General features: G+C 48.1%; 5 protein-coding genes across 5 annotated transcripts; 3 read left to right on the top strand and 2 right to left on the bottom strand.

The window, feature by feature from the left end:
- Positions 1-673: 673 nt before the first annotated feature.
- On the top strand, positions 674-2,566 carry CNBJ1450 (hypothetical protein; the record flags this gene model as incomplete). Its single annotated transcript, XM_768057.1, has 10 exons — positions 674-745; positions 814-956; positions 1,011-1,176; positions 1,243-1,319; positions 1,382-1,524; positions 1,574-1,661; positions 1,725-1,789; positions 1,844-2,121; positions 2,172-2,294; positions 2,351-2,566. 10 exons carry the CDS (start codon positions 674-676, stop codon positions 2,564-2,566), a joined length of 1,371 nt encoding a protein of 456 aa, XP_773150.1.
- A 2,597-nt stretch (positions 2,567-5,163) lies between these two features.
- On the top strand, positions 5,164-8,997 carry CNBJ1440 (hypothetical protein; the record flags this gene model as incomplete). The annotated part of the gene is made up of 15 exons (XM_768056.1): positions 5,164-5,866; positions 5,916-6,157; positions 6,221-6,325; positions 6,380-6,656; positions 6,711-6,781; positions 6,833-7,074; positions 7,125-7,251; positions 7,305-7,443; positions 7,498-7,712; positions 7,778-7,846; positions 7,902-7,943; positions 7,998-8,102; positions 8,149-8,474; positions 8,527-8,891; positions 8,945-8,997. 15 exons carry the CDS (start codon positions 5,164-5,166, stop codon positions 8,995-8,997), a joined length of 3,081 nt encoding a protein of 1,026 aa, XP_773149.1.
- Positions 8,998-9,351: 354 nt separating this feature from the next.
- CNBJ1430 (hypothetical protein) lies at positions 9,352-10,202 on the bottom strand (the record flags this gene model as incomplete). The annotated part of the gene is made up of 3 exons (XM_768055.1): positions 9,352-9,406; positions 9,476-9,704; positions 9,764-10,202. 3 exons carry the CDS (start codon positions 10,200-10,202, stop codon positions 9,352-9,354), a joined length of 723 nt encoding a protein of 240 aa, XP_773148.1.
- Positions 10,203-10,398: 196 nt separating this feature from the next.
- CNBJ1420 (hypothetical protein) lies at positions 10,399-11,700 on the top strand (the record flags this gene model as incomplete). The annotated part of the gene is made up of 4 exons (XM_768054.1): positions 10,399-11,037; positions 11,091-11,389; positions 11,452-11,593; positions 11,653-11,700. The coding sequence occupies 4 exons, from the start codon at positions 10,399-10,401 to the stop codon at positions 11,698-11,700; spliced, it is 1,128 nt and encodes a 375-aa protein (XP_773147.1).
- A 244-nt stretch (positions 11,701-11,944) lies between these two features.
- CNBJ1410 (hypothetical protein) lies at positions 11,945-13,428 on the bottom strand (the record flags this gene model as incomplete). Its single annotated transcript, XM_768053.1, has 8 exons — positions 11,945-12,016; positions 12,076-12,327; positions 12,386-12,661; positions 12,724-12,825; positions 12,881-12,913; positions 12,966-13,093; positions 13,147-13,238; positions 13,286-13,428. The coding sequence occupies 8 exons, from the start codon at positions 13,426-13,428 to the stop codon at positions 11,945-11,947; spliced, it is 1,098 nt and encodes a 365-aa protein (XP_773146.1).
- Between the last annotated feature and the right edge of the window lie 122 nt (positions 13,429-13,550).

Below are 13,550 nucleotides of genomic sequence, written 5' to 3'. Positions count from 1 at the left end.
TGCTTAATAACTGGTATGTCAAATATTATTGTACTGTGTTGGTGGCATCACTTTCTCCAGGCTTCGAGCTCCGTTACTTATGTTGATGCTTATTCATGCAAGTAATGTGAGAAAAACATTCACGACCCTACTACGGTAGAAATTTGGTTTCGGCCTTCAAAGTTCTCCCATCTCCCATCAAACTGCAGATTACATCATTTCACTGGTACATCTTAACCTCAGGGATCCTGTCTCCTCCACAAACTCATCATTCTGAACCATTATCCCACTACTTTCTTTCTTCCTCGCGTGATCGTTAATACTTAATGTTGATGGGAAAGATGCGGCTACAGCTTTACACAAACGATCTACACAAATACCCACTCCACAGCCACGCTTTGGACGGATCATCCATGGTTCTACACAAGGAGAAAATCCCTACGAATGACGGATACAAAGCCCTACACCGCTCCCATTATCGCCGTAAACAAGAAAGGCTCCTTAGGTCATGGAGTCTGCGTAACTCGTAGTGGAAGGATGGCTGACCAGTTTTTTAACGTATAAAATCAAGTTTGAGAGATGATGCAAGCCCATCGTCGACGACACCATCTGTAGAATTGAGTTTTACCTCTTCTGTCAAACTGAGAATCAGCCTCCCGAAACTATCAACATTTGGATACAAAAAAGGACTACCATGACATCAGATCAAGCTTACCTCAATCTTCTCCTTTGGCAAACTTTATCTTCGAATCCTAATTATCTACTCGTGGGTTATTTTTGGTCGTTGCGGGTGTCGGTCAATATGGGAACAAGTTGATTTTACAAACAAACCAGTGGTGCTCCGTTTTGGGCCTTGTTTTTCAATGTATATTGTTGGGAATCCTGATCTCGCAAGCACGGCGATACCTGGAGGTTTACTCACTGACAGATCCAATACCCTTGGTACTTGTTGTCGTGGCCGGTTTAAGTGCTGTCATGTAAGTCCGCCCGAGAAACACCGAATGAGACTAACCAGAGATGATGCGTTTCAGAGCCGCCCTCGCAGTAACCTGTATCCAAGTTCACAGGCTAATATCGGAATTTGACGACTATCCAGCCGTTGCCGCAGTAGACAACGCAAACAACCTGGCGATCTTCGGTATTGCAGGAGCACTGGGTGGGGCTGGGTTGGTTCAAGGTATTTGCAAAGTGTGGAAGGTATGCGACTGTTGAATCTTTGGGAATGACTATAGCTGTGGAGTGTCACTGACAGGGATGGGGCAGATATCTGGGACAGCGAGATTCTATGTCTGTGCCCCGCTGGCATTGGGAATGCTAGCTTCATGGGGGATGGTTTTGGCGTATGTCTCACTCTCAGCTGAACAGTCCGATAAGAAATCAATAATGGGTTTGAAATCGACAGAGCTCTTGTTCACGGTGCCTCCATTCCCGACATCACAGTCGCTAATCTCGATTATGTGGGGATATGGATGAAGAAGCAAGCCATACTGTATAAAGGTTGGGCCGGACTATTGGCGGGAACTTACCTCACGACATGGTGCTCAAGTACGTAGGCATCTGTCGCCTACACCTTCGCGCTGATTTAGCGAAACAGGGAACTTCTTTCTGGTAAGACAATGGAAGCAGTTTGGCGAGCAAAAAGGCCTAAGCCGAATGTTACTGTGGATGGTTGCTGAGAGCATGTGAGCACACAAATCCGAAATCAAGAATCAAGTACGACTTACACGTTTTATTGGAGAACACAGGCTACCTGTCTCTATAGTTGCTTTGGTTTTCCTCATTCACTTATGCCTTTACACACCATCACTTGGTAGGTAATTAAGTAGCAGCCCCGAAACGTAAAGGCATCTAACGTATTCTTCAGCAAACATTGGCCGAACCATAATGCAATGTCTGCCCGCATTATCGCTTATCTCTATTCTCAATCCTTTGACTTATCGTCACCGTCTTCAGTCGATTATCGACACCCAAAGCAATGTCGGTCTAAAGCCATCCGACGCTGGCGGTTGCGGCGGGTCCGGCCTTATAACCAACCGTCTTACCGGGATTAGCTCGGCTTTTAAGAGCTTTTCTTACAAGGAAAGACCCGAAGATGAGGAAGAAATAAGCGTAAGAGTGACTGTTGATACCTATACCTTTGAGGTGAGCGGTTTTTCGAGATATGTTAGGAAAACTAAGATGCGTGCCAAAAGAATGTTTCTTCCACACCGTCGACCCATGATTTCAGCAACGGATACAAAGAGCTGTCACCCGTAGCATCCCCGACACCAACATTGCTTCCAGACAGCTCTTCAGCTGTGCTTGCGCCCATTGTGGTAAACCATTCTCTCATCCTCTCTTCCATTTTAGAGTGTCGCTGAATGAAGTGTAGCCGTTTGACCCTCGTGAATTCGTTGGCCAGCTGCCGCAAGGGGATTCTCAATCTGCTCGTACATTTGTTGCACCAAGCTTCAAGTCAGCTGTACCTAGTGGCAAATCGATAGCGAGAACAAAGTCGCAAAAGTCTTCCAAAAAACCGAAGGGTGGACCGATATTGGATCCGGCGGGCTGGCCAGAGCTGTTGGGACGCATGGAAGGAATGTCATAACTGTCTGGTCGGCAGCAAAGTGGCCGGTGTTGCAATAGTAGGGCAAAAACCCATGATAGATTAGCTATAGCTATGGATATTATCTTGGTTTTGTGATGAGGGGGGTTATGCCAACGGTATATTGGCCAACAACGTCCTTGTGTCGTCATTTGAATAGTTTATGGCGCAGCGAAAAGGTAGGAATAAGAGGAGACATAAGATGGCTGAGGTGCCGTATCACAGCCAAGCGACAATGATAAGTGGATCGACGCCGCTATAATCACCCCCCGGCGTTAAAGAAAAGTAGTGATGATGAGAGAGTGTGGCCAACTATGGCAGGATCATGACGGTTGGGGGGTAGTAGAGTGCAGATAGACGGAACGGATGGGATATGTAGTATGATGAAGTCGAAGAAGTAAGAAAGGGCAAAGAGGATAACGGTCGGTTTAAGGAAGCCACAGCAGTCAAACATACTTGTTGGAAATATGATGATGAAAGTGACCACAGGTTGCTCGCTAATTACTACACTAAATATGTACGTTTTACGTAGTTCATTAAACTTTTATTACGTTCTAGATTGTAAGTAATGAGCACCCTCTTTTAATCAACTTGTTTGCTGCATTGGAAAAAGAAAATCACTACGTACTCTTCTAAATCTTCTATCGGCAATACAAGAAGTTACGAGGGTGATGAGGGGTCGGCGCTGTCGCTATGTCCGGATAACGGACGATGATCCTCCTTGTTGGTCCTGATGTTGTCCCTTGTCGCGTGAAGACGCGAACAGGAAGGAAGATGGCCAGAAAAAAATGGTTCGCCAGCTAGTAACGAAAATCTGGCGACGAGAACGAAAGGCCGGTTACAACGAATGACCTTCAACTTTATTTTCCTGCATCTCGTCTCCCCGATCCCTCGCCACAACCAAGGCTGTTTACTCGTCTCCCTGCGTCTGGTCCACAATTAATAGTACCGCTTTCTGCCGTTTGGTATGTGGCACCGGACAACAGCAATCATTTTTTTGCTGCTGCTGCAGAAGTCTGATCCTGCAAAGCCATGAGCGACAGAGCATAGATGCATTTATATTCAGATTCAAAAAGATGCTGCAGATGGCAGTTACCAGTCACGCTTTGCACACTAGGTGATATCAGGAGGAGCATACGTTAGCATACATAATAACTCAATACTCGGTAGACATACATGGTAGCCATTGAATATGGTTGTTCCTCGTGCCTTCCCGCCGTTGAAATAGTTCCAGGTGAAAGAGACAAGGACGAAAATTGAAATAATGGGACTTGCTACGTACGTAATCCCGCGCTCAGGTGTTTAGATGTTCGCAGAATGCTTGGTCCAGGGGTTTGATAACTTGCAGCAGTACGACATAAGCTATAAGTATTACATGTATCGCATAACAAGAAGAGACGTGAAGAAGAGGGCGGCGAAAGACGGATGATGAACGAAGAAGAGACCGAAGATTATTAATATTACCGCGTGGGGATTAGTAGGGCGCTTGATGCGCCTCCATCCAATCTTATCTTGCCGAAGGCAGACCCAAGAAGAAAAACACCGAGGCTTAAAGCCTCCGGAGTCAGGATCGTGGTCTCAGGTGTCTCAGGAGACGAGGTGGCTAGGTTAGGAACTGCAGGAGTTTGAATAGCCAGTCCCTGTTTATCCGCCAATCCCTGTTTATCCGCCATCCCAGCCGCAGGCGGCGCATGCGGCGGCCAATTAAGTAATTAGAGCTCGTCCAATTAATTATGTTATGCTGCCTTTTACCTCCCGCCAGCCATTAGTCACTCACAGTAGAATTATATTTACTACCGCTAATAATAATACTTTTCATGCCAGCTCAGCTCTCGCGCTGACGTCTCTCCTGCAGCTGCTTCTTCCCAAGATAATCCATCCGGCCCGTTGCATTGTCACACCGTTGCCGAGTGCTGCTGTCCTCTTGTGTCAGCAGGAAAACGCCTTTTGCGAGGTACAGCAGGCAGCAGCGAGTATTAGCCGGAGAACAACGCATAGTAAACAACCGTCGTTGCCGACTACGCCAGGTCAAGCACAGCTGAAGTACTTTCGACGAGGACGCACGGCCAAGTGCAGATTGAGGTGAGCAATGTCCAGCCCGCGCATGCCAGCTCGAGATGATGGCTAATGTATGGGAACCAACTAAATGTTCCGTGGATGTATCAATTGTCTGCTTACACTGATTCATCATGGACGGCCATCTTTACCACGTCTCTTCGCCATCCTTGCTTCCTATGTACTGGCCAGCAGCAAACGCCACAATGCAGCCACCAGCAGGCAGAGAGGACGATGAGCATCGGCATCCGCTTCCTTTGCCACATTCCTCCAGTTCATCCAGCAGCCATCCCCGCTCGTCTTACCCCTTTCTTCATCACCTCCCTCCTCCCATACCATCCACAAATTCCCCCTTGACCCACTTTCCAGCATCTCCAAATTATCGTGATCCTCCAGCTCAGTCTCCTTCTGGTGGCCACACAGACCCTCAAAGCTGGGCAAGTCAACCGATCCTGGACCGACCTGGATCGCGATCGAGGACAAGCTGGGGTGCGTCTCCCAGAGATCCGACGCAGACCCGTTTGCCTCCCTTATCATTGGGCCAGATGGAGTTTTCCCATCGATCAGCTCCTCCTACTCCATGGGAAGCTCCTTCACCAGGCTCCTACGCAATGAGCAACGCTCGAGGCGTCCCTAATACGCCTTATGGTGGTGCGTCGATCTATCGCGAGTCTCCCTCAAGACACCAGCCTCCGCTTGCCACGCCACTGTCGAGCAATAATTCATTTTCCTATGTCCCACCCTTCCCAGGGGATGATTCGTCGCCGCATCAAAATGTAAACAGGTTAGAAAGTACGGCAAATAATTTGCAGCCTAGATCGCCACCGCCCCCTCCTTCTCGAGGCACCTCGCGAGGTAAACACACCAATTCAACCGAAGATACTGATCGAGACGGTCAGACTCAAAAGAAGAAGAAACGCAGAGTGGCATTGTCTTGCGCTGAGTGTGCTAAGCGGAAGCAACGATGCAATCGAGAAACCCCTTGCCAGCATTGTGTGGCCAGAAGGGTGCCGGAGCTGTGCGTCCCCTATACCCGACCTAGCAGTCCGCCTGAAAAGAAGGGGTCTGGTAACAAGAAGGACTTTACAAAAGTTAAAACGGAGAATGAAGCGACAGCAGAAAAACCACGGCCTTCTATGCTACCAACAATTAGTGTGAGGGTTGCGAGGCTTGAGGCGATCGTCAATGCAGTAGTCAACAGGATACCGGAAGTCGGAGGTACAAAGGCTCTCAAGGACTGGAGAATCAGTAAATGCTTCTTACTCCGGTTTCTTCTTTAACTAACTTGCTCCTGCAGATCACGCGCCTGCAACATCACCGCCACCTTTCGGAGCGGACGACGATGATGACGAAGAGAGTGTCAGGCCGCAGACATCCGGGGATAGGGAACTAGACAGACCTGGATCAACCTCATCGACAAGGTCTAGACGAGATGATAACTCGGCGGAATGGGGTGCTGAAGGTGAAGGCGAAGGTGACGATGGAGGTGTGGATGGCCTTGACCGAGCGACATCAGGCAGGAATCCTCTTCCTCAATCGGTGGGTTAGATCCATCCTGGGTCATCCTGATATACCTTTGATGTTGTACTGAAATGCAAACAGATGATGCATCCTTCTCAACCTGTCTCTAGAGGTTTGGACTACCACGGCACTCCTGCTGAGAGCTTACAAAGGCTTTTCGAAGATTCTGGCCTCAATCCTCATAAAGTGAGCACTTTTTAATTCAACTTTCCAGTTTGAATGTATTAAACATCCCCAAAGGTGTCGGAGCTCCTGAAAGACTTGCCAGAACGGTCCCTCGCCGACAAGCTGGTTGATTGGTTTTTTGAAAAATTCAACTTTGTCCGTTACCCGATCGACGATCACGCTTTCAAGCGAGCTTTTGAAACGGTCTATGTGGATGGCAATAGTCCTCCTGCTGTCTTGGCATTACCTCTAGTTTTCATCGTCCTCGCAATATCGGCAAGGATTGCACCCGAGGCCGTGATTGACACAGAAGAGAGGAAGAGAGCGTTGAGTCTTCGCATGTACTGGAGCTGTAAGTATCTCTATCGCTCATGTGGGATTTTGCTAACATTTCGGGGCCAAACAGCGAAATCGGCAGCCATTATCGCTTCGGCTGTCAAGGCTGAAAATATCCAGCTTGTAGAGACACGTATCTGTGTAAGTGTTGAGATCAAACATGTTTTGAATAAATCATTAATGACCTATCAGTCTGGTCTGTACCTCGTTCTCATGCACGAACGACGACTTGCGGAAGGATGGTCCGAGTTCCGTTTGGCACTCACCATTGGGCAAGCCATAGGTTTGCACCGAGATGGCAAGACACTTGGACTGGATCCTTATGTAACAGAGTACAGGCGAAGGTTATGGTCATATCTCGTTCATGCCGATGCCACCTATTCCTGTTTGCTTGGAAGGCCAACATCAATTGACTCGGCTTGTGTGGACACGTTGTACGTTATGCGATTTGAGGAGTCCATTACGCCTGCTGACGAAGAAATAGGCCTCCTTCTAACCTTAACCTAGTCGACTTGCTTGAGAACAAGCTGGCCAAGCCTAGGCCAATTACGGAACCGACATTTGGTACCTATCTCCTTCTTCGCCGAAGGCTCGGTGACATTGTTGCCAAGGTTTGTTCAGTTTGCTCCATGTGTTGTTGGTTTGCCTTCTGATAAACCCTCAGATCACCCATCACTTTCAACGTCTAACAGGACAAACGCAGTATCGAGATGTTGAGGCGCTCGACGCTGAGCTCAAGCAATTCGTCGCTGATTTGCCTCCCACGTTTACGATGCTGAATCATGACAAGTCCTATGATAGTAGTGAGTTTATATGCTCAAAAAGTCTAATGCGCCCTCGGCTAATGTAGATCATAGAATTGTGGTATCTTCCTATCCATCGTTATTATATCCAAACCGAGATTTTACATTTCACCATCATCTTGCACGTCAGTTATGAGAAAGCATACCGGTTGATGACGACGCTGATATTTGCCATGCAGCGACCTTGGCTGCTTAGAAGATTGAAGAGCTCGAGGTACAATCTATCTAGGATTGCATGCTTTGATGCTGCCATTACGGACTACAAGATCGTGAGTTACATATCTGTGAGGCAGATCCCTAGAAGAAAAGTAGTTAATTGAAAACAATTTTATAGAGACAAGCATTCAAGATAGAGTGCCCCGATTTCTTTGAGACTTTATTGGGAAGCTCGTTCCGAGAATTCGTACGTGACATCTACATGCTCACCAAAAAGGCTATAAAGTTGACATGCTTGAAAGAATGCTGCGATGATTGCTGGTATTAGTATGATCATTGATCCTGTTAGTGCATTTAAAAATCATTAGTTAACATAGCCGCTGACTTTTTTTTGGCAGAGGGCTGCTCATTCCAGCGACATGCGCATGATTGTGCAGAGTTTCATGGAACAGCACCCACATGATCCCAAGGCGGATGACTTTTCTCAAAAAGAAGCTGCGATTGTGAGCGTTTCGCATAAGTCACAGAATATTTCTGACGAACTCATAGATCTACACCCTCCACCGCCGAGCGCAAGAGATGGAAGAGCGTCGCACACGGCGAAACGCCCCTCGATGGTCGGCCGATAACACCTCGTCTCAGCGACCTGCTCCTCGTAGCACCGGGACGCGGTCGGCTATGCATTCTCCGCCTCATCCTGCACCGGAGTCCAAAGACAAGCAAGCTACTAGCGAACCTTCTCGCTCGGTACCTCTTCTCCCGTCGCCCTCTGGAAGCGTCCAAGCGTACTTCAAGGGAAGCTACTACGGGCAAAACTCGGGACCTACTCCTCCTGGGCTGGGGACTAGTCCCGAAGAAGATCATCCTCAGCGATTGTGCGTTATTCAGTCGATTGCAGTTCTAAACTTGCTGACATATCACACATAGGCTTGACCACTGGCTCATGTCTAATACCTCTTTTGGACCTGGTGCAGACTCAACTATGAACCAGTTCAACATCGGCCTTTACTCAATGCCTGTTCCAACTATGGTCAATGACAGAGGCAGTGATTCGGCTAGTCATGGGGCAGGCCCACACCCCAGCCCTCATCAGTATCCTCCTGCGGGATATCAGCATGGTCACCCTCCTCAACCCATACAGGTTCCCGAGCAGATGCCATGGATGGACCCCTCTTTGATCCCCGTAACTCCTGCATCGGCGTTGCAGGCTCCGGCAGTGATCAGTGGGATGTCTGGTGGTGTTGTGGGCGGGGATGGAAACAATACGCAATATTGGAATGCTCTTATTGATGGTATGTGTCATAGATATAAACGTCGGGGAAACATTTCTAACCTTGAATGATAGGTATTGTTGGTGGACTGCCAAACTATGATCCCAACTTCACCACCGTAGGGTAAAAGTGGCTTGAGGAAGAAGCTTGTGTAGGGTGTTATAATTATGCACTAGAGTGCGGAAACCTTCTTGTATAGAGTTAAAAGGTTATGATTAGAAAAAGAACTTGTGGCGTCGATTGATTTTGGCGGTGGCGTTCTTGAGGGAGATTTGCAAGAGAGAAGTGTCTGTAACGCCTATTTTTAGACGATTAGAGAAGAGGGATCTGTACAAAATGTTTCTTGGGTTTTCGGTTTTGTCATTACATGCATGCTTAATATTTGTATAATGCAATGATGTGCGATATGATATGATGCTCATGCAAGGATGCTCCATCTAAGTGTGTAATAATCTACCTCTCAATGGCAGAGAAACCGCTCCTACGAGGCCGCATTACTTTCTGGCGCTTGTTTCTTCTTCAGTTTGTTTTCCAACCTAGCCCGGCGGACAATTCCATTAGTCATCACTCAATATGACATCAATCCAGAGAGAGGGATAACTTACGCAAAGAATGCATTCATTGAAGGGTCCATTGCGTCTTCCGTCTTCCGGACCTCTTCACCCTTAATGTCCTCCCCTCTCCCTTGCTTGGCTATTTCGTCGGGCCACTCTGTTCTGGGGATACGTGCAGCTTCGAGGGCTTCACGAGCCGCGTCGAGGGCCTCAATATATCCTTGCAAATCTTCAGAGTAGGTTATATAGACACAGTTGACGCAGCCTGACATGCAGCATTCTATTAAAAAGCATTAGTCAGCACAGTCAAAGTAAATCGTTTTATGAATTTTCGCCAACCTTCTTCGCCTGGAGGTATAGGTTTCGGAGGAACAGCAATGCCTTGGACAATCATTTCCTTAGTTCTTGCTTTCATTTTTTCTTTAGCGTGCTCTTCCTTTGCCGCAGAAGCATCCTTCATGGCAGGAAGAGGGTCTACGACTCGACTCGCTTCCTCATGGGCCGGCACTTCTTGTAGTGAAGTTGCTACAGGAGCAGTCGACGCTGTTTCATATGGGACATCGCCCGCTGGGGATGCTGCGGGGTGCCCATGCGTTTGCAAGACATTTCGAAGCTTGTCATTAAGCGGTGAATACGGGGGATTGGCAGGACGTCGGAAGGGTGCGAGGTAGTCTAATTGTCTTTGTCGACGTAGCCGGGCACAAGAGGCGATATGCCTAGTGGATATATGGCTGTTGATCTGTGGCAGGATACTTTGTATGGGTATCTTCCGAGGCATGGCCTCATCGTGGTGTTGGTGTGTATGGATGTTGAAAGTGGATGTAAATCAGCTGCAGCGACGACGACGAGAAGAAGAATGAAATTGATGACGTAGTATTTTTTCTTTTTTTTATCGAAGAAGTCGTGACCCTCTGTTTGAATGAAAAAAGCATCTGAAGTGAGATATACTCTGCACTTTCTCTGTACACCACACAATGCTCTCCGCTTCCATTCTCCGTCCCATCCCCGTCGCGCTTCTTGGCCTCGGTGGCGTCGGCAAGGCTGTCCTCTCCCAGCTCCTCTCCCCTCCCCTCTCCGCCCAATTCCAGCTCGTCCTCATCGCCAACTCCCGTCTGTCCCTCTCGCTCCCCCTCCCCGCTGCCCCCATCACCCCGGCCAACTTCCAGTCCATCTTGGAGAAACACGGTGCTCCTCTCGACGTTACCTCCGTCATCTCCGTCCTCTCAACCCACCCCGATGCCCCTGGTATTTTCATCGACTGCACCGGCTCTGATGCGATCCCCGCCATGTATCCCCAAATCCTCTCCATGGGCGTTCACATCGTCACCCCCAACAAGAAGGGTCTCTCCTCTTCCGAGGCTCTCTACAAGGCTATCGCTGAGAAGAGCTTCCCCAATACTCCTTCTTTACTCTACGGCGAGTCTACTGTCGGTGCGGGTTTGCCGATCATCCAGACTTTGAAGGACTTGGTCGCTACCGGTGATGAGATTGAGAAGATTGAGGGTGTCTTCAGTGGCACTTTGAGTTATATCTTCAATGAGTTCAGCAAGCCTGGAGGTGGCGACGTCAAGTTCTCCGAGGTTGTCAAGGTTGCCAAGGAGAAGGGCTATACTGTGAGTTGTGTCTTTTAAAGAGTTTGGAGACACATTGACCTTCGCGTGTATAGGAGCCTGACCCTCGAGATGACCTCTCCGGTATTGACGTCGCCCGAAAGCTCTCCATCCTCGCCCGACTCGTTCCCACCGTTCCCGCTCTCCCCGAAGGCTACGCTTCCATCCCTACCCAATCTCTCGTTCCCGATGTCCTCTCCGACGCTTCTACCAAGGAGGAGTACCTTGAGCGACTCGAGGAGGGTGACGAGTTCTTTGCCAACCTCAGGGAGGAGGCCAAGAAGGAGGGTCAGGTGGTGAGATATGTCGGTGTTATTGACATCAAGTCTGGCAAGGTTGAGGCCAAGTTGGACAAGTGGGTTGTTTTTCCTTTTTACTAGTGGGGGATGTAGGAGACAAGCTGACAGGGCCTATCAGGTACCCCGCGGACCACGCTTTGGCTACCGGTCTCAAGGGGTCTGACAACATCGTCTCTTTTACCACCAAGAGATACTCTCCCCGGCCTCTTATCATCCAAGGTGCCGGTGCCGGTGCTGATGTTACCGCTATGGGTGTTACTGTAAGTCTCTTTTTGCTATTCATGTGTGGATCGAAGCTGATTTGACTTTTCATTTGTAGTCCGACATGGTCAAAATCTACGAGAGGCTCGCTGTTTCTCGTATCTAAAATTATGAATAAATAGTAGTAATTGGGGATTCGAAGGTTTCAAGCATGCAGAATCATTAAATAGACAGTTGGAAATGTATGATCTGATTGAAGGTCAGATATTGATGCTTGGAAAGAAAGGATCAGTGAACGATTCCATGTCATATGATGTAATGCAAATGCCCTATGATAGTACAAATGTATACAGGTATATATGCTAAATATGTTCTATCCAAAACCCCTATGATGTTATTATTGACTGACATCAGGTCAGCTTTTTCGCCTTGACCTGCATCCAAATCCTGTACATGGTCAATCGCTCTTTACGGTTGACCAGCTGTATGAATTTATTAGTATCGACCTCGACACGCACCTCGCGTTCAGCAAAACACTTACCAATCGCCTATCCTCTCCCAATTGCTGAATCTCAAACATATTCTTCGCCCTGCCCTCCACTCTTCCTTCAGGCGGCTGCAACACCATTCCTTCCAATTCTTCCTTTTCAAAAAAGTAGACCCTTGTACCATCGCCTCGGATGTAGAGGTTAGGTGTCTCGGGGTCGAGGAGACGGTTCTTCTTGATACGTAATTGGGCGAGATCGTGCCGCCCATAATCTCGAATGAGAAGGAGACCACCCGGTTTGAGAGCCTAAAAGATTGTTGTCAGGATTAACATCGTAAAAAAAAAACTAGAGTTAGTGACGTACAGTATAGAGGTTATGTATAGCCTGCTTCCATTCGCGAGGATGAAGAGCAGAGAGAACAAAGATGACGGAAATCACGTCGACAGAGCCGGGGGTGATACCTTCAGGAAGAGAGTAGGTTGGCTGTTCCTCGATTGACAATGAAGATAGTTGATCTTCTGGCGATGTGGATGTTGATGAAGATGATACTAAAGGGGGAGGAGGTGTGGAAGTGATGTCCCAGACGGAGGCATGCATGGTACCAAGCCCGTGTTCGGCTTTAGGGTACATTTTGTTGGCCTACAGGACTTGTTAATCGGCTTCCCCAACTGTAGCTCCTTGTAATAAGCATATGGACTGACCTTGACGACTTTGACGGCTGTCGCAGAATAGTCGGTGGCATAAACGTTCAACTCGGGGTTTTCGTTTCGCATCAAGAGGGGGAACACGGTATTTCCTGCGCCCTACATCGAACTGTCAATTGAAAAAGCGGGTAGATCCAAAATGAAAAGAACGTACACATCCTACTTCAAGGACTGTCTTTGGGCCAGCCTTGGTTACGGATTAATAGCAGATCACAATCCTCCATCCACAGTCCACTCACATCCGCCTCGCTGCAGGCTACAAGCTCCGGAAATTCCAATCTTAACCATCCTCTGTCCTTGAAGAATCCGTCTTCGTGCTGGGAGTAAAACTTGTCCCAATAATGCGCAGGCTTATCATTGTACTCGTCTACCGTACAATAGATTAGTATCGAAACATTAGCTGTACGGATTCGGCATCACCTCTTTTCTCTTCGGCGACAGGGCTTGATCGGTGAAGCTCCATGACCTTTTCTGCTCTTTCCTTAAAATCTTCTGGGAGTGTTACATGGTCCCTACCTATTGTTAGCTATCCTGGGACTTAGCTCAGTTATGTACCCACCAAGCATTATGGTTGAAAACATCATCCTCATCCTTGAGAACCCTTGCGCCAAACGTTGCGCCTACAGGAGGTCCATGTGGCTTGAGCCACTTATCGGCAACAGTCTTCCTTGCTTGTTCTTGCTGGTGCTGTTGGAGCTCCATTGCTGCAGAGTATATAGTGCGGGTTTTTGAGTTGAATATATAGCTGGGTGCTCTTATGAGCATAATGTTTGTTTCTGTATGCTGGGTACAAAAGTTGAAGTAGTGATTAGAAAAAGTTGTTA

This window comes from Cryptococcus neoformans, chromosome 10 (genome assembly GCF_000149385.1).
Source record: "Cryptococcus neoformans var. neoformans B-3501A chromosome 10, whole genome shotgun sequence".
Classification (NCBI taxonomy): domain Eukaryota; kingdom Fungi; phylum Basidiomycota; class Tremellomycetes; order Tremellales; family Cryptococcaceae; genus Cryptococcus; species Cryptococcus deneoformans.
The sequence above is the reverse complement of the archived record's forward strand: the minus strand, read 5'-3'. Positions and strand labels throughout refer to the sequence as shown.